General features: G+C 41.0%; 1 protein-coding gene across 2 annotated transcripts in view; it reads left to right on the plus strand.

The window, feature by feature from the left end:
• The window catches only part of LOC126295076 (exosome component 10-like), a 186,999-nt gene that overhangs the window by 117,150 nt on the left and 43,745 nt on the right, over positions 1-26,104 (plus strand). For both annotated transcript variants that reach the window (XM_049987321.1, XM_049987322.1), the window contains exon 14: positions 23,683-23,853. In XM_049987321.1, coding sequence (XP_049843278.1) covers positions 23,683-23,853 — 171 coding nt within the window. The remainder of the gene's footprint in view (positions 1-23,682; positions 23,854-26,104) is intronic.

Genomic DNA, 26,104 nt, shown 5'->3' on the forward strand with positions numbered 1-26,104 from the left:
AAAAGAAAAATTTGGAGTAGGTATTAAAATCCACAGAGAAGAAATAAAAACTTTGAGGTTCGCCGGTGACATTGTAATTCTGTCAGAGACAGCAAAGGATTTGGAAGAGCAGTTGAACGGAATGGACAATGTCTTGAAAGGAGGGTATAAGATGAACATGAACGAAAGCAAAACGAGGACAATGGAATGTAGTCGAATTAAGTCGGGTGATGCTGATGGAATTAGATTAGGAAATGAGACACTTAAAGCAGTAAAGGAGTTTTGCTATTTGGGGAGCAAAATAACTGATAATGGTCGAAGTAGAGAGGATATAAAATGTAGACTGGCAATGGCAAGGAAAAGCGTTTCTGAAGAAGAGAAAAGAAGAGAAATTTGTTAACATCGAGTATAGATTTAAGTGTCAGGAAGTCGTTTCTGAAAGTATTTGTATGGAGTGTAGCCATGTATGGAAGTGAAACATGGACGATAAATAGTTTGGACAAGAAGAGAATAGAAGCTTTTGAAATGTGGTGCTACAGAAGAATGTTGAAGATTAAATGGGTAGAGGAAGTATTGAATAGGACTGGGGAGAAGCGAAGTTTGTGGCACAACTTGACCAGAAGAAGGGATCGGTTGGTAGGACATGTTCTGAGGCATCAAGGGATCACCAATTTAGTATTGGAGGGCAGTGTGGAGGGTAAAAATCATAGAGGGAGACCAAGAGATGAATACGCCAAGCAGATTCAGAAGGATGTAGGCTGCAGTAGGGACTGGGAGATGAAGAGGCTTGCACAGGATAGAATAGCGTGGAAAGCTGCACCAAACCAGTCTCAGGACTGAAGACCACAACAACAACAACAACAACAACCACCTTAATTGACATGTTTCTCTCATGATGTGGAGGAGCTGATGACACGATAATCTTAACCATCAGTCATGCAGACAATATTCATATATACCAGTGAATGTACCTGGAAAATTATGTGTACACCACAGTTTGGGAGGTATGTCATTTTATACACGGGAGTTTGATTCTTTAAGAAATTCGGATGGGATTTACTGATGCTTCTATTTCCCATAATGTTACGCAAACTGGAAATGTTTGAAGGTAAAATCCTTTTGGGTTGTCAGACCACATTATGATCAAATGTGTTTTACAGTAGCCGAATGAGTGAGGTGATGCAGTGATTAGCACACTGGACCCATATTCGGGAGGAAAATGGTTCAGGAAAATGGTTCAAATCTCCATACTGTCAGCAAGACTTATATTTTCTGTTGTTGAGAAATATCATACTAAGCTGCTGCAGGAGGTTTAGGATTCCTTGGATAACTAAATTGCCATTTAAACACCATGCATTCACAGAGAAGAAATACTTTTGAGACGCTCTATGACTGATAATGGTTGTGACTAAAGCACGTATTGTTATGATGAAGGAGAACAACATAGATCACAAACAAAACAATTTTGTGTATTACTATTTTTGGTAAGACGTAGGGGTGATAAAATCTTTATCTGGTACTTGCTGTCGACAGTTTCATCACTCGTGTTGCCGTGTGATAGTGACCTATTCAGTTTCATAATCGAAGAAAGCCTTTCGTACACATACGCTGATCAAAATATTGTATCACATTTCCCATGTCGTTACGGAAATTCTTCATGAGTAAAACAATAGCTTTAACTTAAAAGAAATTGTCTTTTAAACAGGAAATACATTGCAGATCGATCTTTTCTATCGGCCCATGCACAGGAGCACTTTCAACTGAAACAAGAAATGGCCTTGAAAAAAGCTCAAAAATAGATGTAAGATTGGCAGTGTCCTCAAAAGTTTAGAAAACTATCCTTGTAAGTCTTTTAGCAACTGAATTAATGCTTTGAAATTTGTGTTTTCGTTTACGCGCCACTGTGCTAAGGGAAATGAACAGTGATTTTTACTCCCCCCCTTCCACAATGTGATTTTCTTTTCAAAATGTATCCACATCAAATCAGAAATATATTGTTTCTCATCTTGCAGCATTGTACTGTGGCCAGTTTGCATTCAGTTCCATTTTTAAAACATATCTGCTATTCATTCTGGGTGTTTGAATTTTTGTCCCAGCTTTCTTTTCTCCTTCAGAAGTTCAACGACTGTGAATTTCAAACTGAAAAATCATTCAAAGCATGCCTGTTGACTTCCAGTGTTCTTTGCAGTAGTATATAAATTCTCCATACACTTCATCCAGTTCAGTCAAAAACTGTTGCAGCTGACAGTGACACTTAACATAATTTACAATTCCTACCAGCAGTTTCATGATGTGCACCTTGCCTGCAAATTTAGCCCACAGTGGGTCTAGATTTACAGAACAGCGATTCCTTATGAATTGTCTGTTGATCATGGTAATTTTTTGCTATTTCATTGACAGCTAAAGCTTTAAATTCATTCTGCACAGTGTTTTAATTGTGTCCCATAGCAAATCTGCAGTACCCACCAATTATGCGACTGCATAATAGACACTGAAAATTCTCATACTTCTCTTATGCAATTCCCATTCATTTTTAAAGGCTTCTGGCAGCATATTACTGGACAACCCCTCCTTTTGGAATTTGCTTTGTACTACGAACAAATAGTGAAGGATAAAGAGTGCAGGCGCCATGAGTCTGCCAAACTGAAGAAAACTGTACCGGCCAAAAATTCCCCACTGCAGCACTAAATGAAATGTTGCTATGTATCGAGTACTTCTGAGAAGTATCTGAGACGTTTCGAGTAGTGCCGAGACAGGCCTAGACTCGGACCAGACGTGTGCAGCGCATTATGCAAGCATACAGTTTTGCATGACATTATTGACTGTGCTTTACAGCAACCAGAGGCAGTCCGTACAGCTTCTCATGGATCTCTCATAAAACCAAAATTTTTCTGTAGTGAGGTGGTGCGTCAGTGAAGTCGGCCATTTTAAATTTCCATGACTGATGTGTGATTGATGAAACTCTGCCTCAGAGGTTGTTATCTTACCCTCCCACACATCACCATTAAATTTTTCATAGTGTCTCAATTAGTTTAAAAAGCTTCAAGAGGCGTAATATATACAGAAAGAAAAACTTTTTACTTATCTTCATTTTCTCTTGTTGTTGTTGTTGTTGTTGGCTTCAGTTTCTTGTGTCTAGGGTACATTCTTGAGGCTGTAATTTTTATAACATTGTGTGTTCCTGTTAATGGAATAATTGATGAAATTATTTCTGTTGCTATGATTTTCTTTTATTTTGTCCCATTCTTCTATATCACACTGACTTCACAATCTCCATTTTCATAAAACCATCAATTACATTATCAGTGCAAAATTGAAGAATACGTGTCTTTCCCTCAGAGGCATGCCTACTACAACTCACATTCTGTGGTACTCACAGTATTCCAAAGAGTTTACAAAGCAAAAGAGTTTACATACTTTCTTGACAAAAGAAGAATCAATACCAAGTTATAACATTATTTTATAAACGAGTACAGAAATAAATTTTATAATTATTGTCATATTCTGCAAATTAATAATAGGAATTTTAAATATGCCGGGTATTTCGCAATTTCAAATATTTTTAAAAGAAGGGTAATTTTATTTGTACATACAGAGTACTAAAAAATTAATCTCCTTTTGCATATTTTAGGCTGAAATATAATACATTGTATACAAAATTAAATGAAATTCTTTCAGTGAAACAGTCGAGATAATGTTCACCTATACGAGATTTGAGATTAATCCTGGTGTCAGCTACTTCTATAAAAAAAAAAAAAAAAAAAAAAAAGGTAATGCTAGAGGAGGGTGTCCCATTACAAGATATAACAGTAACATAAAAAGGATGTATTGCTACTCACCACATGCAGGAGGCATTAAGCTATAGACAGACCCATGAAAAAGACTGCTAAATGTTTAAGCTTTCGATCAGCAAACCTCATCTTCCAAAATACACTGCACAACACAATTAAAGGACCACTTTTTTGAAAACCCGTAATGGTCTCCCATTGTGACACAGAAGTTCAAAATTTCATCTACATCTATATCATACTCCGCAAGTCATCTAATGGTGTGTGGCCGAAGGTACTTTCGGTACCACTATCTGATTCCTCCAATCCTGTTCCACTCACAAATAGTGCGTGGGAAGAATGATTGTTGGTAAGCCTCTATATTGGCTCTAATGTATAGAATTTTCTCCTCGTCAATACACAAGATGTATGTGGGGAGAAGTAATACGTCATCCGACTCCTCCTGAAAAGTGCTGTTCCGAAATTTGAATAGTAAATATCTCTGTGATGCACAACACCTCTCTTGTAATGTCTGTCTGTAGAGTTTGTTTAGCATCTCCATAACGCTCTCTTGCCAGCTAAATGATCCCGTGACAAAACGCGCCACTCTTTGTTGGATCTTCTCTACTTCCTTTATCGGTCCTACCTGATATGGATCTCAGACAAATGAACAACACTCAAGAATTGGGCGAACAAGCTCCTTATAAGCCACTTCTATCAGGATGAGTTACATTTCCATAAAATTCTTCCGATGATTCTGAGTCTGGTGTCTACTTTTCCCACTGTCTGTTTTGTATGGTCATTCCACTTAAGGTTGCTCTGGATAGTCATTCTTAGATATTTTACGGCAGACGCTGTCTCCGGCTGTTTGTCATCAATAGTGTAGCTGTAGAGTAGTGGATTTCTTTTCCTATGTATGTGCAATATTTGTTTACGTTCAGGGTCAACTGCCAGAGTCCGCACCATTCATCAGGACTCTGCAGGTCGTTCTGCAAATTCTTACTATCTTCTGGCATTGCTGCTTTGGTATAGACAACTGCATCATCTGCAAATAGCCTTAAAGAGTGTCTGATGGTTTCTATTAGATCATTTATATATATTGTAAACAGCAAAAGTCCTGTCACACTTCCCTCTGTATATTACCTTTACATGTGTTGATTTTCTTCTGTTAAGAGCGATGTGTTGATTTCTATCTGCAAGAAAGTCTTGAATTCAATTACAGGTCTGCTCCGATACTCTGTAAGCTAGTATTTTTTTAATTAAACAGCAATGCGTGACAGTGTCAGATGCCTTACTGAAATCGAGGCGGCGATGCATCCCAATTGAATGTGATCACACCTATTTTGAGAGCAGTAGAACTGCAATGTTTGCATTACTGTAGGGACTATTCGCAACCATTCAACAAAATTTTAACACGATTAAAGCAGCAATGGGTGCTTGCAGATTTTCAGCCTTTCTGTCGTGTGGTCTCCTGTGGCACGATCAGTGGAGGGTGTGACATGGACACGTGTGTATAAAATGGCAAAGGGCCACCCACTTCAGCAAAACCCTCGGTGTCATCCACCCAGCTTCACTGATAATTTTAAAAATGAGTGCGTACAGAAATAACCTGTGAAGTACAGTGTGTAAACATTGAGATGGCAGACCTCTCCCTACTCCTGAGTCGGTAGAAGTCGGTAAACGTCGGTAGGCTTCGGTAGGCACGCAGTTTCGACTGCTGCCAACATTACGTAGCTGACTGTGTTGTACAAGGTAGCCATTGTCGTCTGCTTCGTTATTGTTTTTGCGCTTTACTGTTCTGCGTGTTTTTATTGTGCAGTTGTGCTAAACATTATCAAAATGAGTGAAGAGGCAGTTGCTGGCCCGCCTCGGGAGTCACCAACAACCCCTACCGGTAGGCCTACGGTTAGAAGGAAACCAGTATTGCGTAGCGATGCTCGCAAAATTATATTGGTGTGTGACTGAATGTTGCGAAGGGGAAAGGGAGCAGAAAAAAACTGCTTCGCCCCATTTGCAAATCTTCAGTGAGAGCTGCTACATACACAAGACAAAGCATGCGTAGCATTGGAAGATTCAAACAGTTTTCCAAGAATCATCCTGGCGTATCACCACAGACGCCTGGCAAGAAAAGGTGAGTTTCCATTTCAGATATTTTGTTCGAGATCACTTTGAAGAAGCCCCCCTATTTCGTCTGAATTACCTTATATTTCATTTTTCCCTTCTACCGTATTGCTTTGTATGGAAACACCACTGGTTACTGTATTATTTCAAAACACATGCTCTCATTCTTAAATACTGAATGCATAAATCTGGGTATTTTCCCGCGGTGGCATCCCATTGTTTGTGACATTCATATCTCCTCCAGAATGCAAATCACCAAAATTTCACTGCAATCGGTTGAATGGTTTGGGAACGCACAGAGGGCAGACATACATACATCCATTTTTATATATAGAGATTGACAGTTACGTTATACTATATGACCTGTTTAAGTATATTTAAATTTTATAATTAATAGTTTAACATTTGGGGTGGGGGGGAAGCGAGCAGTGGGAATCGAACCTGGGTCTGCTGCATGACAAGCCTTTACATTATCATTTTTGCTACGCATTCTATGATGCTTTAACTGTTGAAACATTGTCTATTGCTCTTTCGTTGGCATTCGGATAACAATTCACCAAAGTTTCATTGCAATCGGTTGAATGGTTTTTGGGCGCATAGTAGACAAACATGCATAAATTCATTATTATATACATATATTTTAATGTACATGATTAATTCAGTTTCGTTTATGAACAACATTTAAACCCAGTTTTACTTCCAAGCCTTTCGTCTGCTTTCGTGTAAGGATGACGCGTAATTTTTAGTGCCAGCACTACAACTGATAAGCGTGCCTTAGAGGTGACAGCGGCAGAGGCAGCCAAGAACATTTGCACCGTGTCTGTGGATAATGAGAGCAGAGCATGAAAATGGTTTTTGACATTAATGACTACACGTTCAGGAAGACCTTCAGGGTTGGTGAAGATCATTTAAACACATTAATCCACAATGATCCACTTCACTGTACTCGATGTGATGAACTGTGATCATACCAACATCTTAAAAAAAGTATGCATACTTCTTGCTCTAAGCCAAAATCACTAAAATCAGCGGGTGGCCACATGTGCATTACTGCTTGCTTGTCGTCAACTGGCTCATGAACAACACTGACTGTTCCTATCCTTTATCGTTACTGGTGATGAGAAATGGTGTCTTTATGCTAACATAAGGAAAAGATGTGAATGGTTAAGACCAAACAACGCAACAATTTCCTGTACAAAGACCAGTGCGCATCACAAAAGCTAATGTTGTGCATCTGGTGGAACAGTGATAGCGTGGTGTTCTATGAATTGCTTCTCGATGTGTAACCATCGTGCCAGACACTTATTGTCAGCAACTGAGATGTCTTCCAGACGCAGTCTAAGAACAGCGACCAGGAAGGCTGTGTGAAGTGATGCTACTCCACGATTATGCCTTCCCGCATTCTGCTAGACTGACAAAAGGCACTATACAGGAGTAGAGTTGGGAAGTCATTATGCACCAACCTTATTCACCTGATCTGGTTTTTCCCTTTTCCGCTCTCTATCAGACAACTTTCAAGGAACTTCCTTTCCAGGTGAAAATGCATTCCAAACATGGCTCGACAAGTTCTTCGCCTCAAAACAAATGATTTCTGCACATGCGGAATTGAATAGTTAACCCAGTGTTGGCTGAGTGTTGTAAATGGCAAAGGGGAATATATGATGATTGGGACTATTTTGGCAACTATTTATTTACAGCTTGTACAAAATAGATACATGTTTCAAAGTTTTACTGACCTTCAAAGTAGTCACTAGCATTGTTTATAACCCATTGCCAGCAACGTGGAAGCCGTAGGATGCTCTTAGCAGTGCCAGTTGTGTTGACAGTTCAAGCGGCACGGTCAATTTCCCGACGAATTTGTACCAGTAAGCGAATGCCACGAAGCGTTTCCTTCAGTTCAGAAATAGAGTTGAACTCACGAGGGATTAAGTCAGGGGAGTGCAGTAGGTGGCATAGCACTTAGCAGCCCCATGAGTCAAACAAACCAGTAACAGCCTGCACTGTACGTGCTTGAGCATTGTCCTGCAAAATGATGGTCAGGTCCTGCAGAATGTGTCAGCACTTCTGTCTCTAAGCTGGTCGTAGGTTGTGTTCCAAAAATGAACAACATAGAGACAGAGGTGATGACACTTTCTGCAGGAAACTAGTAACGACAATGCACAAACACGTACAGTGCGAGCTGTTACTGATTTGTTTGACTGATGGGGCTCCTGAGTGCTATGCCAGCTACTGCACTGCCGTAACTTAAGTCGTTGTAAGTTCAACTCAATTTCTTAACTGAAGGAAACACTTCACGGCATTCGCTTCAGAACTGTTACAAATTCATTGGGCAATAGACTGTGCCGCCCGAACTGTCAACACAACTGGCACTCCTAAATGCTGGTTACTACTTTGAAGGTCCGTAAAACTTTGAAACACATATCTATTTTGAATGAGTTGTAAATAAATAGTTGCCACTATTAAAGTTCCAACCCATGTACTATTACTAAAGTTTTTGTTATGTGAGTGTTTATTAAACTTGTGGAAAAATGCTATTAACTTAATTCACCACTCTAATACTAGGTTTTTTTTTTTTTTTAACTTTACCTCATGCTGGCCAATCCGACATCCCATCAGTCAATTCCCAATCTTCATTTGGCCATGAGAATTTGGTCAAAAATTTTCCCTCAAATTGGTAATTAATTTTTTATTCATTACCCTGACTATTTTTTTAAAACATCACACTGGTCAGTGTGATACTCTCTTTGTCTATTCCACTCTGTTTTTAGCTATGAAAATTCAATGGTAATCCCATTGGGTAATTTTTACAGGGAAGGAAAATGGATATGCTGGTGTTCCTTCCATGGATCCTATGAGAAATAGTTCTCAAGGAATGTGGAATGAGCCAAAAAATCTGAAACCTATTTTAATTTAAGAAACGCGGTGCACAAGGCTGCCTGTCAGTGGTAGTTGCCAATCGAGAATGGCTACGACTACTTAGTCAGAAAGTCATGGCATTTTAGCAGTTCTGTGTTTTCAGAAGCTAGAGCATCGGTAGCTGGAGGATGTTGCATCGTAAGTGTGTATCACACCCTCACCATTGTGGCACACCATGCGCAAGACGTGCTGGAAAAATAGTCGAAGAAGAGGTTGAGAAACAGCAGTGAGAAAACTGGCAGAGACAACGGAGGAAATCAGCCATCACAGAGCACTGTGTGGGGTATAATTGTGGAACAACAAATGACAGGACCAACAATGCGGTCTATGAGTTCAACTACAATAAGAATATTGGGAAGCTGCTTAACTGGAGAATGAACATTTCAATTTGAATTAGGCTCAGAATCTGGCACCAGGTTTCCTAAGATCTCAGAACTTGACAGTGGGATTAAACTGTGGGCTTTGAGCCCAGATATTCACCTCTGTGGGCACTTATCTCACTGCACCGCTGTTGCAGCCAAACTTTTGCCGACTGAGTGCCATCCTACTACGTCAAGATCTTCCCGGTTGTCCCCTCCGTGAAGTGTGGAAGACGCAGAGTGGGTGTGCAATTTGGGGTTGATGGAATGTTCAGAGGAAATTGGATGTAAGCCGAAAGGATTGTAGGGAGGGGCGGGGAACTGGAGCTGTCCTGTGTATTGCAGTCAGGGGGCAGCACACGTGTTGTCAGCACTAACCAAAACCCCGTATTATCAAGCTTGGAGGGTGATTAGCCTACATTATCACAGTTACAAGAAAAGACCAACAAAATTGATGTTGTTCTTGTAAAATACAGGTACCATCAATGTTTTGATAGGTGTGTGATTGGCAGACGAAGCTGGCCATGTGTGTAGGGCACTGAAACTATGATATGTCACCTTCATTGCTGGCAGGGGCGTACATAGAAATGACCGCAATGCTACCGTGTGACCGAAACTGGGTCTTCATCTCACATTAAAAGAGAGCAGAGTTTGATTAGGATGCTTGCCACACCTGGATACTCATGAAACAAACTGCTCCCATACACCCTGTTGCCGTAGAAGTTGACACAATTGGAACACTAAGAAATTAGCGTAATGAAGCTCCAGGCTCTAGCAACAGAGATATGGTGAGGAGTCTGTATATACAATGCGGGGAAAATGTGGAATCTAACTATGAAATTAAATTCGGTGTCCAAGATATTACAGTTTTAACATTTAGAGAATCTTTTCAACTTAATTTCAAGCAAATGTAAGTATTAGAAAAAAAAGAAGGCCCTACAAAAGAAGGCATGAAGAGCAAAATTAATAATGTTAACATTGGATTGAAACCCTGGGAAGTAAGACTAAACTGACAAGGATAAGGAAATGAATTTTGTCATACTGCGCACAAAAGTAAGTTAAAAGTTCCACTGATTGTCATCCTAGCAATTACAAAATCCCAAGCAATGTAACAAACACAGCCTAAAGCCAAAGATTCTTTGGCAGTAAGCTGTTATGTGTCTCTCAAACACACATACCCACCATCTAACAATCCCACATTAACTAAACTATAGATCAGCCACAATTAAACTTCATAAAAGACTCAGTGCATAGTGCCGCAGATTTATCTTACGCTCAACTGGTGACTATGGCAGCAAAGGAAATGACCCTGTTGCTGAAGACGAGCCAGCATCATTCACGAGAGAGTCAGATGTTTGTCGGCTGCCTTTGCGTATCATTGGAGTGTAAAGTACTGAGATTGGTGCACAAGCTAACTCAGACACTGCTTGTTACCAAATAGACTGATATCTGTGTGACTCTGTTGTTTACCGAATAACCTTAGTCTCACTCATTTCTCTCCTCCCGAGTTCTGTACAGCACTTCCCGACAACACCCATAACCTATCGAAGTGCCACCTCATTAGTTATTACCGATGGAAAGATTTTATAACAATTTTTCGAGTCCTACCTACTGAATAGGAAAAGCCAATCGGAAACATTCCTGTGAATAGCGAAAGTGCACCCAAAATCTGTTCCCAGGCTGTCCGCCTCAGTAAGCTTTCCACTCCCACGAACAGAACAAAATCGTGTAGCCTCAAGTGCTCTTTGCTTTCAGGAAACATTGGAAAAATGTTATCTGTTCAAAACAGTCCTGTAGTCACGGTTTCAGAGTCTCACCTTTCTTAAGCAACAGAGTGCTGTTCGTGTTCCCTTTTGCCGTAGATTCCTCTGAAAAGAGATTACACTGTCCAGCTGAGTCGCTCACATTGTCTGCAATCATATTTCTGGAGCAAACCTCGGTCCTGTTGTCTGCAACTCTCTCGTTTCGCTATCAGGATCTCGACTGACTCCGATGACCCGGTCTCAGTCACTTTAGAGTTTGGGAGTGACTCTTCGGCTGTGCTCTCCCCCTGGCTTCCTCCAGAGCCAGCCGTCATGCCAGGTAGACTATGGCTGTAAATACCTCTCCGTTACATGAACACCAATACCCAAAGGCAGCTTCCAAGAAAATGTGCATCCCTTATTGCCAAAGTCATGCACAGGCGAAGCGAAGAAATAAGTAGAGAAAATAAACTACAGAACCAACCATCTTGCAGCCACTTGTTACCCTCATGAAATCAAACATCTGCATATACACCTGCATCTACTCTCTGTAAACCACTGTAGTGTATGGCAGAGAGTATCTTCCATTGTATCAGTTATTATGGTTTCTCCTCATTCCATTTGTGTATGGAGAGCAGAAAGAATGATTGTAGAAATCCATCTGTGCATGCTGTAATTATTCTAGTCTTTCCCTCACAATGTGTATTTGAGTGATAGATAGGGAGTTGTTGTATATTCCTAGAGTCACCAATCAAAACTGGCTGAACTGGGTAAGTAGAGTTTCTCAGCACAGTTTATGCCTATCTTCAAGAGTCTTCCTGTTTGGTTCCTTCAGTGTCCAGCATATCTGTGGGGGTTTCCCACCAGTGAAACAAACCTGTGACCATTCGTACGCAATATTCCTGTTAGTTCTGTTTGGTACCGAGTGAGTTGGCGCAGTGGTTATCACACTGGACTTGCATTCGGAAGGACGGTGGTTCAAACCCGCATTTGGCCGTCCTGATTTAGGTTTTCTGTGATATCCCTAAATCACTTTAGGCAAATGCCGGGATGGTTCCTTTGAAAGGGCACGGCCGACTTCCTTCCCCACCCTTTCCGAAACCAATGATACCGGTGACTGTGCTGTTTGGTCCCCTTCCCCAAATCAAACCAGTCCTATTTGGTCCAGGTCCCACACACTTGAGCAATATTCGAAAATGGGCTACACTATTGAATTTTAAGCAACCTCCTTAGTAGACTGATTGCGGTTTCCCAGTATTCTACCAGTAAATTGAAGTCTACCACCTGCTTTACACACAACTGAGCCTCTGAGATCATTCCATTTTGTATCCGTACAAAGTGACACCCCAGGATCTGTATGAGTTGGTCGATGCCAACTTTGAGTCACTGTTGTTATAGTCAGAGGATATTAATTTTTGTTTTGTTTTGTGAAGTGCAGAAATTAACAGTTTTGAACACTTAAAACAAGTTTCTAATCTGTGCAGCACTGTGGAATCTTCTCAAGATCTGAATGAATATTTATGCAGCTTCTTTCATACAATACTTCATTATAAATAAATGAATCGCATGCAAAAAATCTGAAGGTTACTATTAATATTGTCTGCAAGGTCATTATATAAGACATGAACAGCAATGTTCCCAACACACTTCCCTAGGGTTATCCTGAAGTTACATTTTACGATGACTGTCGATTCAAAATAATAAAAACGATTAGAGCTCAAAATAGAATTAAAGAAATAAATGAGAGGAGGAAGCCCAGCCTCTGGTTGATGCCTCTCAAGCTGATATGTATGTATTGCCATGTTTGCATGGCAAAATGACTTTGGTGTAGCACTTCTGATGATTCACTAATGGTCTCATGAAGTTTGAGCCAGCACCACATAACCTTTATAGTGTCATGCAAGATACTGCTCAGTTAAGTGGGGAGACTGACTGTCAGTACATACTTTTAATACAATGTGTCTCTCTGATGACACATCAGACTTTTACAGGAAGTGGAGCGGAGCGATGTCAGCCCGAGCTGAGGAACACCAGCCCAGATATGGCGGAGCCCAAAGTTTTAAGCGGATATGAGAGAGTCTGTCGTGTGCCGCCAGTCTGACGGCTGCCAGTAAAGTTCTGTCTGGTACACTTACATATTAACTGTGCTAGCTCGAGCCGAGTGCTCCGTTTCTGACAGTTGTCGGGAGTGGTGTGCTATGAATCGTGTGCAGGCACAATACTGTTGCATGACTATTACGTCACACTTGTTCAAACAGCCCAGTTTTCAAATACTGTCAACGGCTGCAAGGATTCTCGTTGGGTGACTCGTCCCATCCCGTTCGGGAGACTATTCCCCATGTTGCGACAGTAAGAAAGTGAGTGGGATGCCGGCCTCCTTTCCTCCAGTTGGTCACAGAGCACCTGACATTTTCACTGCCCAGGTCAGTGTGTGAAATCAGCTGCTCCTCCACATGTCCACCTGGGGAGGTCCTTCTGGCGGCCCCTATTTTGCCTGTCAGCTGCAGCAGTGCATTCAGTGCGAATCTCTGTGGGCAGCTCAGAATTCAAAAGAATGGTAAATTATCTCGTATCATAACAACTACTTTTTCTTCACTGTAGTTTCAGGAAGACATATTCATTTTATTATTACTGGATTATACGGTGTGTCTGTATGCTCTGTAAGAGGTTGGCCATACTGATATACACAATATACATAAATGACCTGGTGGATGACATCGGAAGTTCACTGAGGCTTTTTGCAGATGATGCTGTGGTGTATCGAGAGGTTGCAACAATGGAAAATTGTACTGAAATGCAGGAGGATCTGCAGCGAATTGACGCATGGTGCACGAAATGGCAATTGAATCTCAATGTAGACAAGTGTAATGTGATGCGAATACATAGAAAGATAGGTCCCTTATCATTTAGCCACAAAATAGCAGGTCAGCAACTGGAAGCAGTTAATTCCATAAATTATCTGGCAGTACTCATTAGGAGTGATTTAAAATGGAATGATCATATAAAGTTGATCGTCGGTAAAGCAGATGCCAGACTGAGATTCATTGGAAGAATCTTAAGGAAATGCAATCCGACAACAAAGGAAGTAGGTTACAGTACGCTTGTTCGCCCAATGCTTGAATACTGCTCAGCATTGTGGGATCCGCACCAGGTACGGTTGATAGAAGAGATAGAGAAGATCCAACGGAGAGCAGCGCGCTTCGTTACAGGATCATTTAGTAATTGCGAAAGCGTTACGGAGATGATAGATAAACTCCAGTGGAAGACTCTGCAGGAGAGACGCTCAGTAGCTCGGTACGGGGTTTTGTTGAAGTTTCGAGAACATACCTTGACCGAAGAGTCAAGCAGTATATTGTTCCCTCCTACGTATATCTCGCGAAGAGACCATGAGGATAAAATCAGAGAGATTAGAGCCCACACAGAAGCATACCGACAATCCTTCTTTCCACGTACAATACGAGACTCGAATAGAAGGGAGAACCGATAGAGGTACTCAGGGTACCCTCCGCCACACACCGTCAGGTGGCTTGCGGAGTATGGATGTAGATGTAGATGTAGATATCTGTGGTACTATCATGCTGCCTCTTGTTCCCACTGTGACATATCGGAACGCATCGCTGACTTTTACATCGAGATCCATAGACTCTTTTATCTATAATCTGCCATAGATCCCTCGAACAATAAACCATATTTACTTCTTCAAAAAAGCAGAGGTCACACCCGTCTACAAGAAGGGCAGTAGAAGTGATCCAATATCATTATGTCAATTTGTTGTAGAAAACCTTTTGAATTCAAACATAATTACGTATCTTGAATAGAATGACCTCCTCAATGCCAACTAGCACTGATTCCTGAAACATCGACCATGTGAAACACAACTCGCACTTTTCTCATATGACATACTGAAAGCTTCGGATTAAGGCAGCCAGGTAGATGCAATATTTCTTAATTTTCGAAAAGCGTTTAACTCATTACTACACCTACACTTATTGTCAAAAGTAGGGTTATGCAGGATAACAAGTGAAATTTGTGACTGAATTGAGGTCTTTTTGGGAGAGAGGACACAGCGTGTTATCTTGGATGGAGAGTTATCATAAAATGTCGAAGTAACTTCGAGTGTGCCCCAGGGAAGTGTCTGACATTTGCTGTTCATGTTGTCTATTAATGACCTTGCAAGCAATATTAATAATGAAATCAAGCTTTTTGCAGATAATACAGTTATCTGCAGGGTCATCCAGAAAGTAAGTTTCCATACTTTTTTTTTTTTTTTTTTTAAACAAAGACAACATAGTTACATGAAAAACTTTATTGGCAACAGATAGAGCAGTCTTTGAGGTATTTTTTGACACAGTCACCAAAACAATTGAAACACTTGTCATATCGTGACATCGACTTTTGTATTTCTGTGTCGTAGAAGTCTGTCACTTGTGAATGGAACCAGTCTGTGACTGTCATCTTCAGCATTGTCGTCAAAATGCTGTTTCACCTCAGGGCAGGAGTCAATAAACAGAACGCCCTTCATGTCCCAGAATACCGTGCACATCACTTTCCGCACCAACACAGTTGGTTTGAATTTCTTCTCGACCAGAGATCCACTGTGAAGCCAGTGCATTGACTGCAGCTCAGCTGTCGTGGTCAAATGAGAAATCCATGTCTTACATCTACATCCATACTCCGCATGTCACCTGCCGGTGTGTGGTGGAGGGATCGCCCTCGACTTTCCTGTCGAGGAGCTCGTCGCCGTCGTCGTGCTACTGCTGCAGAAATGTCGGCGCTGCTCCAGAGCATTACATTCTTGTGCTAGGGTGTCAGTTTTTCAGCACCCAATTGGCACACATTCCTTGAACAGCAGCCGCTTAGCGACAGTTTCACGCAACAAGGATTGCGATATCTGCAGAAAGTGGCTGCTGAACTCCGTAATCGTTGAGTGACAGTTCTCCGGGATGCACTGCTGCAACAGCTCAACGGGGTGATCACTGCTGAGGGACAGTCGCCCACTCTGCTCTTCATCATGGGCACTTTGACAATGTTTGGAAAATAGCCTACACCAGCCACGCACCATCTGTTTGCTCGCGACGTTCTGCACATAGACCTGGCAGAGCTGATGATGAATTTTGTTAGGCACTACGTTTTGTGGATTAAGGGACGTTGTCACTGACCAAACATTGTAGGCGGTGGGAGAACAAATAAGAGATGCCATTTCAGGGCAAACATTGTAGGCGGTGGGAGAACAAATAAGAGATGCCATTTCAGGGCACTGCTGCTGCCGTACTAGCACCCGGCGAGCATTTGATTGTCACGTCATAGACCCGTTGTGCATGCACAATTTTCCCAGCTAAATATGTCTATTGTATAGGAAACAACATCAGGAAACTTACTTTATAAATGCACATCGTATGATCTGAAAGAACTACATAAATATTCAGTCGGATCTTGATAAGATTTCAAAGTGGTGCAAAGGTCGGCAACTTGATTTAAGTGCTTTAAATGTTCAAAAACATAAAATTGTGAATTCCATAAAACGAAAAAACATAGTATCCTAAGACTTTAATATCAATGAGTCACTTTCGGAATTGGCCAACTTATTCTAATACCAGGGTTTAACAATTTGTGGGGTTATGGAATGGAATGATCACACAGGCCTAGTTGTGGGTAAAGCAGGTGGTACTCATCTGACTGCTTTGATGCGGCCCGCCACGAATTCCTCTCCTGTGCTAACTGTAATAACTTCAAGTTGAACAAATATATTTTAAGGAAGATGCAATACATGAAAGTCACAGCTCAAGTAAACAGAGTAAGACGTGTGTACACTTATAACACTTCTTGATATATATTAATGACTTACCATTCCATATTGATGAAGATGCAAAGTTAGTTCTTTTTGCTGATGATACAAGTATAGTAATAACATCCAAAAACCAAGAACTAAGTGATTTAATTGTAAATGATGTTTTTCACAAAATTATTAAGTGGTTCTCAGCAAACAGACTCTGTTTAAATTTTGATGAAATACAGTATATACAGTTCCGTACAGTAAATGGCACAACTCCAGTAATAAATATAGACTTTGAACAGAAGTCTGTAGCTATGGTAGAATTTTCAAAATTTTTAGGTGTGTCCATTGATGAGAGGTTAAACTGGAAGCAACACATTGATGGTCTGCTGAAACGTCTGAGTTCAGCTACGTATGCTATTAGGGTTATTGCACATTTTGGTGATAAGAATCTCAGTAAATTAGCTTACTATGCCTACTTTCATTCACTGCTTTCGTATGGCATCATATTCTGGGGTAATTCATCGTTGAGTAGAAAAGTATTCATTGCTCAAAAATGTGTAATCAGAATAATTGCTGGAACCCACCCACGGTCATCCTGCAGACATCTATTTAAGGATCTAGGGATCCTCACAGTGTATATATTCACTTATGAAATTTGTTGTTAGTAATCCAACCCAGTTCAAAAGTAATAGCAGTGTGCATAGCTATAACACCAGGAGAAAGGATGATCTTCTCTATGCAGGGTTAAATCTGACTTTGGCACAGAAGGGGGTAAATTATGCTGCCACAAAAGTCTGGTCACCTACCAAACAGCATCAAAAGGCTGACAGATAGTCAACCAACATTTAAAAATAAATTAAAAGAATTTCTAGATGTCAACTCCTTCTACTCATTGGCTGAATTTTTAGATATAAATTAAGGGAGGGGAAAAAATAACTAACTTAAGCATTAGTGTCATGCAATATTTTGTGTAATGTAATATCTTGAACAGACATCTTTTATTAACCTGACACTTTCCACATCATTACGAAGTGTCGTATTCATTATCTATGGAACAAGTATTAATCTAATCTAGTCAATTCGTAACTGAGTCCGAGCCTAGCGGCTGATGGCTTGCTGGCCGCTTAGGTGGCGCTGCTGCTGCACGTCTGGCAGACAGCGCCGCATGTAGAGGACACGCGTAACTGCGCGGCAGCACTTTGAATGATTGGCGGGTCACAACACTAACCTCTTCATCTCAGTGTAGCACTTGGAACCTACGTCCTCAATTATTTGCTTGACGTATTCCAATCTCTGTCTTCCTGTACAGTTTTTGCCCTCTACAGCTTCACCTAGTGACATGGAAGTCATTCCCTCACGTCTTAAGAGATATCCTATCCTATCTCCTTATCAGTGTTTTCGACATATTCCTTTTGTCTCCAATTCTGCACACAACCTTCTCATTCCTTACCTTATCAATCCACCTATTTTTCAACATTCAACATCTCAAATGCTTCAATTCTCTTCTGTTCCTGTTTTCCCACAGTCCATTTTTCACTACCATACACTGCTGTACTCCAGACGTACATTCTCAGAAAATTCTTCCTCAGATAAAGGCTGATATTTGATATTAGTAGACTTCTCTTGGACAGGAATGCCCTTTTTCCCATTGCTAGTCTGTTTGCCTCATCCGTCATTGGTTATTTTACTGCCTAGGCATCAGAATTCCTTAACTTCATCTGCTTTGTGACCATCAATCCTGATGTTAAGTTTCTCGCTGTTCTCATTTCTGCTACTTCTCATTACCTTCGTCTTTCTTCGATGTACTCTCAATCCATACTCTGTACTCATTAGACTGTTCATTCTGTTCGGTAGATCATGTAATTCTTCTTCACTTTCACTCAGAATAGTCGAACCATTGATTTAGTTTCACCTTGAATTTTAATTCTACTCCTGAACCTTTCTTTTAGTTCCATCATTGCTGCCTTGATGTACAGATTGAACAGTAGCTACACCTTGTCTTACACCCTTTTTAATATGAGCACTTCATTCTTGATCGTCCACTCTTATTATTCACTCTTGGCTGTTGTACATATTGTAAATGACCCATCTCTCCATATAGCTTACCCCTACTTTTTTCAGAATTTCGAACATCTTGAACCATTTTTTATTGTCAAACGCTTTTTCCAGGCCGATAAATCCTATAAACGTGTCTTGATTTTTCTTTAGTCTTGCTTCCATTATTAACTGCAACACCAGAATTGTCTCTCTCATGCCTTTTTTATCTTAAAGCCAAACTGATCGTCATCTAGCGCATCCTCAATTTTCATTTCCATTCTTCTGTATATTGTTCTTGTAAGCAACTTGGATGCATGAGCTGTTAAGCTGATTGTGTGCTAATTCTCGCACTTGTCAGCTCTTGCTGTCTTCAGAACTGTGTGGATGACCTTTTCTGAAAGTCCGTTGGCAGAATGAGGGGTAACTTCTTATGCCGGAACACTTTGGCCGCCAATACTGATTATTAATTAAAATTTAAGCAGCGGCAGAATTCGATACTGAGACCAAAGCTGTTTTGATTATGAATCAATGACGCTACCCCTAAACCAGGGGTCATAGCTTTTGCTTATTGGCAGACTACTGGAGAAGTATCAGTCGTGTCACCGGTTGTAGAATATTGCTCAAGTGTGTGGGACCATACCAAATAGTACTAACAGGGTATATTAAACGTGTACATAGAAGGGCAGCAAGTATTGTCACGTTTGTTTGATCTGTGGGAGAGTGTCAGAGAGATACTGAAATAACTTAACTAAAAGGCTGTTGACAGACACAAACTTTCCCGAGTAAGTTTCTAGAATGAAATTTAGCACTCCACAGCGGAGTGTGCGCTGATATGAAAGTTCACGGCAGATTAAAACTGTGTGCCGGTCCGAGACTCAAACTGTGAAGTTTGGAAGGCAGGAGACGAGATACTGGTGGAATTAAAGCTGTGAGGATGAGGATGGAGCGTGAGTCATGCTTGGGTAGCTCAATTGGTAGAGCACTTGCCCGCAAAAGGCAAAAGTCCCGAGTTCGAGTCTCGATCCGGCACACAGTTTTAATCTGCCAGGAAGTATCCCGAGTAAGTTTATCAACAAAGTTTCAAGGACCAGCTTTAACTGATGACTCTAGGAACATACTACAACCTCTATGTATCACTCACATAGGCATCCTGTGGATAAGATTACAATAATTATTACACACACAGAAGCATTCAAACAATGATTCTTCTCGTGCTCCATACATGAATGGAATTGGGAGAAACGTTAATAACTACCATGCACTTCACAGTGATTTGTGGAGTGTATGTATATCTAGATGTAGATGTAGACTCTCCCTCACTTTCATTATTCATTTATCATACCGAGCAACCATTGAGCTGTGGAGCTCCATTCTCTTTCCCTGGGCTCATCTGCTGGGCTTCCTCTTTCCTAGGCCGCGCTTTTGTGAGATACTGTTAACTAAACAGTTCAGATTACTGGAATCCTCTTTTATTCTAATTATGGTCTAAACAAATTTGCTCCCAGAAGTGCTGCCTATCAGTGATTGATGTACCTCGAAGTAGGGAACATCGCCACAGGAAACGTTACCATGTGAGGCGAGATTACACACTTCTTCATCTTCACCAAATTCCTTCATATTTACAGGATTAAAGGCCAGTGGCAGACATGAATTCTCTAAAACGATGCAACAAAATTACCTAAAATAATTTAGAAAAATCAACTTTGAAGATTAGAAGATTTCCGAGCAACAGTAATACAGAACATTTTGAGCATTTTAAACGAATCATCTGTAGGGCACAAAGGTACTACTGATAATGGCTGTGAGTGGGCTTTAATTGAAATGAATGGAGAAAGTTGAAAATTTATGGCAGAGCAGGATTCGAACCTGAGACTCCTGCTTAGTAGGCAGATGCTCTGATCACTGAACCATCCAGACACAGTGGTCCTGCAGCTGCACGGAATACCCTGACACTCCTCATGCCACACACAAATTCTCAACTTATCTGCACACTACTAACATAGCACCTCCTGCCCATTATCCTCATTGCTTGTGGCATGTCATCGATTCCCACAAGAGTTCAAGCTGGTGTGCATGCGCACTGAAGAAGTCGTCGGTCATTTCTGGCCGCGAGCGGACATTGATTGAAATCAAAGGAGAAAGTCTGTGCAGCTGCGATGAGCAATGTGTGTGCGTGGCTTAGTGGTCAGAACATTTGCTTAGTAAGCAGGAGACCCAGGTTCAAATCTCGGTGCAGCAGAAATTTTCCGTCTGCGTAGATTCTTTCTAAAAAAATTTTTCCCATTATACACAGCGAGGCAGCTATGACAGACCACAAAAAATATGTCCTGAATGGCTAAACTTATTGAAGTGCAGTTGTTGCCAAGTTATCATGGACAGTGCAGCATTTTTCCTGACATTCACAAGTAATTTTTATCATTTATAGTTGCAGAATTATGACACTGACCATCCCCCCCCCCCCCTCACCCCCACCCCTCTTGTTTCCTGTGATATTTGAATGAAGCGTATCTACCAAGTTCTACCGTCATAAGATAATTACAGCCCATGCTGAACCTTTATGGGTAGCTGCACTCTAGTTATAACCACCCATTACAATGAAAAAAATTAGTCTCAGAACTTTTTGGACAGACATTCTAAACCTAAATGGTGATTGTATAGAGAAGTGATACAGACCTTTAAAAGGAGTGGCTATAAAATAATGGGACTACTTCTGTAAAGTTTTCTTGTCTCAGAAACATCCCCTACTGTATCCCTACAATGCTCCACGACATTTTTCCATTGATGGGAACAGTGCCAGAAGTCTTCCTCAGTGAGCTCCTAGATAATGTGTGCCACACTTTCTTTCACTGATCCAGCAGGGTGAAATCTTGTTCCTTTTATTGCAGATTTGACCTTGGGGAATAGATCAAACTCTCACGGTGCTAGGTCAGGCGAATAAGGAGCTGGTCTAACACTGGGATGCTGTTCTTTGCTAGAAATCTCTTCACAATAAATGCAGTTTGAACCGGGACATTGTCTTGATGCAGAACCCATGATGTGTTCTTTCTCAATTCAGCTCTTTTTTGTAGAAGCCAGTGAAGATACACAATTCTTTGAAATATTGAAAAAAGGTAAGGGGGACCATTGCTTTGAATCGTGATTTGGTCATTCAAGCTTTTCGCACTCTCAATGAAAGTGGCCCCTTTCAACCCATGGACTGACACTTAGTTTCTGGATCATAAGTGAAAAACCAAGATTCGCCACATGTTATCTCCCTTTCCAAGAAAGTAGGATCTTCTCTGAGGTGTTTGAAGTGTCGGTGCAAACATTTTCACAAGCTTTTTTTTTTTTTTGTTCGATCACGAGAATTTAAGACACCAGTTTTGCCCAGGCTTTTGTCATCTTAAATTGGTTTCATAAAATATGTCTTAAACATTCTTTGTCAATTTCTAGAGTTGCAGCAATTGATTTAATACTCAGCTGATACTCTTACCAAATAAAATTACTTACTTTTCAACATTTTCATCCGTTTTTGATCTGGAAAGGTGTCCCAGGTGTGTGTCATTGCACAAGCACAGTCATTATACAGAAATGGCTCATACACTTAAATGATGTAGCATTTACTGTGAATTTAATTGTCAACACGCTTTCTCATTCGTAGACAACTTACAAACCAGGCATTGACCGGGCATACATTTTGCAATTTTGTATTAGAAAGAAAACCAAAAGATGAACTGTTGTTGTAGTGAAGTACCGAAAAAATTTAATTTCCATGTATTCATGAGAACACCTTTGAAATTATGAAATAGTCATACAAAGAAATATGCATAACATACAAATGTACAAGTACAGCATCTGAATTAAGAAACACGATCTAGAACAGCCTTTGTGTGCTGGGCTACCACAAGATTTTGTAAACGGGTCTGTGGTGACGCATCTTCATAGCTTTGTAATGGGAACTGTTTTTGCCTACAGCTGTTACTGCTTCACAGTTGAAAGCTGTCAAAAGTGCTGTCAGGAGTCAGGGATTTCTTTAATTTGACTCGACCGTAAGAGTATCTTAGCAGTAAAGAATAAATCTTTTACAAATTCATGCATGATGTGACATATTTTGACACATCTCGGTATTTATCATGTCATATCTTTTGAACTATGTGTCGTACAATAATATATTTGCGTAGATACATTCATCGGCGTATGAAGATACTGTCAGTGAAGTGTGTTGAGAAAAGCCAAGAATTAATAAATTTAAACATGGTGCACAATGCCGCTGTCTTTCCTGCATCTCTGGTGTATGACATCATATTTTCTGAACTGTGTGTGATACTTTGATAGACTTTTGTAAGTGCATTTAGCAAAATATATGAATACTGCCTGTGAAATTTATTGCGAATACAGTTAGTAGCACAGAAGTAATAGATTTAAATATGAAACATGATGTTGCTGTTTTTCGTGCATCTTATTTATTTGTGATTTCATTGTCTCCTGAACTGTGATAGATAGGTGCTTGTCCCCCCCCCCCCCCCCCCCCCCCCTCCCTCACAGGGATTGTTGCCCACCAGTGAGGGACATGTGTATTAAGTTTGGTTGTAATAAATCCGATGGTTCAGGTGGTGGTATGGAAACACATACACACACACACAATATGTATGGATGTCTGTACATAACACTTTGTACCTCTGATGTTTATGGAAAAAATTCCAAATGTAATTCAGTAAAAATTCTATATCCTTGCAACACACATAAATGTTCAGATGACTGTTAATGAGTGGTTGCTGTTATGGCAGCTGTGGAGTGTATTGTGTGTGTCTGTGGGGTGGAGGGGGGGGGGGGGGGGGGGGGCGGGGACGAAACAAGAGTTAAAAACTAAAATCAATCCTTATTTTTAAATATACCTCTCCAGTACCTGAGTCTTGTGTAGTTATTGTTTGGTTTTGTTTGTGGTACATAATATCTATTGCCACAGTATTTTTGTTGCACGCTTCAGACAAATTTCTTCCTCCCAGGTCACCTCCACTCCCGCAAAGAGGGAGATCAAAGACGAGGTGGACATTTCCACGGGTCCACCGACGCTCGACTCACCGACTCTGTGCGGTGCCTCTGGGGTGCCAGATTCGTCACCAGAGGGTCCTCCGTCGCTTAAGAGGGAGAGGGAGCGCTCTCCCAACATGGAAGTGGTGAGTGGCATTTGCTGTCGCTGCGGTGACCTGCCGGCGTGGTGTTCCCTTATAGTCGTACTTTTAGGTAAACATTGGTCTGATTTTATAATTTTCCCATAGTAGTAGGCATTTTTTCAGGTATCTCTTCTTTCATCGATATGAGTAACCTTAAGAAACTTGTATGGATTGACCAAAACTGTGCAGTGTTACGTGGCTTTATGCTTAATTACAGACTTACTGTTTCATCAGTTGATTTGTTTTCACCACGTAATGCCCACTGTTTACGTCCTTTTTCGTTGCTGAGCGATGTATCACTTTTCGTTCTGACACTGAAACTCTCCCTTTCCTATATCTTTACTAATTTTTATCCATATAAATGATGAACTATTGGTTTTGCCGTTTAACAACTTTTTAATAACTGTGGAAGTATTACAGACATCGGGTCCCACCTAATGTGTCACCCGCCCATACATTTTACGTGAACCTTTCAAGACTCGATCGATCTGTTTACAAAGAGAAAGCAGAATACCTCTTCCTTTGACGTAGTCCGACAACGACCTAGGAAGCTCGACGCCCTCGCGGCCCGGGCTCTTCCGTGGATCGCGGTAGCTTGCAGCATTCGTTTTATTCCTTGCCCACTTGCCGCTACGTCGAACTTCCGTGGTGATCGTTGGGCAATGTCTTCCACGTTATCTGCAACATAAATAAACGTTCTTCTCAGAGTATTTCTGAAAACCAAAAAACAAACTTAAAGAACATAATAATAATAACTGTTCTTACAATTATTTGTATAAGTCTTAGTCGATTTAATGAGTGGTGGGACAGGCCTAAGCCTTGTGACACCACAATTGCTTGTCTTGTGCACAGTTATGCTCTAATGTGAAGTTTTCGAAACTGCCTGCTGCCACTATACAAGGGATCCACGTTTCTTAATGTTATTTACCTGTCAGTTCCTCCTCCTGGTGGGAGAAAGTGGACTGAATGAGAGCTCACGGTCTCTTTTCAGCCGTGGAACTAATTTTAAGCAGGTACTTAATTTTCGTAATGATGCATATATAGGATCAATTTTCTCTGTGTGGGTAAAAAGAAAAGGGAACAGAACAAACTGATGAAAATGGTTAAGGCTTGGAGTACTTTACTGTTTGTGTTGCATTATTGTTCAACAAAAATGAAATATGGTAGGTACAATAGATACAATTAATACAGAATACAAAATAATACAGCAGGAGAAATATGAGGTGCATTCAAGTTCTAAGGCCTCCGATTTTTTTTCTCCGGGCTGGAAAGAGATAGAAACATGCGCATTGTTTTAAAATGTGGCCGCGTTCATTGTCAATACGTCCCAGAGTTGGCAGCACCGTACGGCAGATGGAATTTTACCGCCAGCGGCAAGAATGAGAACTGTTTTAAATACTTAAAATGGCGATGTTTTCCTTACTTGAACAGCGTGCAATCATACGTTTTCTGAATTTGCGTGGTGTGAAACCAATTGAAATTCATCAACAGTTGAAGGAGACTTATGGTGATTGAGTTATGGATGTGTCGAAAGTGCGTTCGTGGGTGCGACAGTGTAATGAAGGCAGCGCATCGTGTGACAACAAACCGAAACAACCTCGCGCCCACACAAGCCGGTCTGACGACACAATCGAGAAAGTGGAGAGAATTGGTTCGGGGGATCGCTGAATGACTGTTGAACAGAACGCCTCCAGAGTTGGCATTTCTGTGAGTTCTGTGCACACAATCCTGCATGACGACCTGAAAATGCGAAATGTGTCATCCAGGTGGGTGCCACGGATGTTGACAGACGACCACACGGCTGCCCATGTGGCATGTTGCCAAGCAATGTTGACGCGCAACGACAGCATGAATGGGACTTTGTTTTTGTCGGTTGTGACAATGGATGAGACGTGGATGCCATTTTGCAATCAAGAAACAAAGCGCCAGTCAGCTCAATGGAAGCACACAAATTCACCGCCACCAAAAAAATTTCGGGTAACCGCCAGTGCTGAAAAAATGACGGTGTCCATGTTCTGGGACAGCGAGGGCGTAATCCTTACCCATTGCGTTCCAAAGGGCACTACGGTAACAGGTGCATCCTACAAAAATGTTTTGAAGAACAAATTCCTTCCTGCACTGCAACAAAAACGTCCGGGAAGGGCTGCGCGTGTGCTGTTTCACCGAGACGACGCACCCGCACATCGAGCTAACGTTACGCAATAGTTTCTTCGTGATAACAAATTTGAAGTGATTCGTCATGCTCTCTACTCAC

This window comes from Schistocerca gregaria, chromosome 11 (genome assembly GCF_023897955.1).
Source record: "Schistocerca gregaria isolate iqSchGreg1 chromosome 11, iqSchGreg1.2, whole genome shotgun sequence".
In the NCBI taxonomy this organism is placed as follows: domain Eukaryota; kingdom Metazoa; phylum Arthropoda; class Insecta; order Orthoptera; family Acrididae; genus Schistocerca; species Schistocerca gregaria.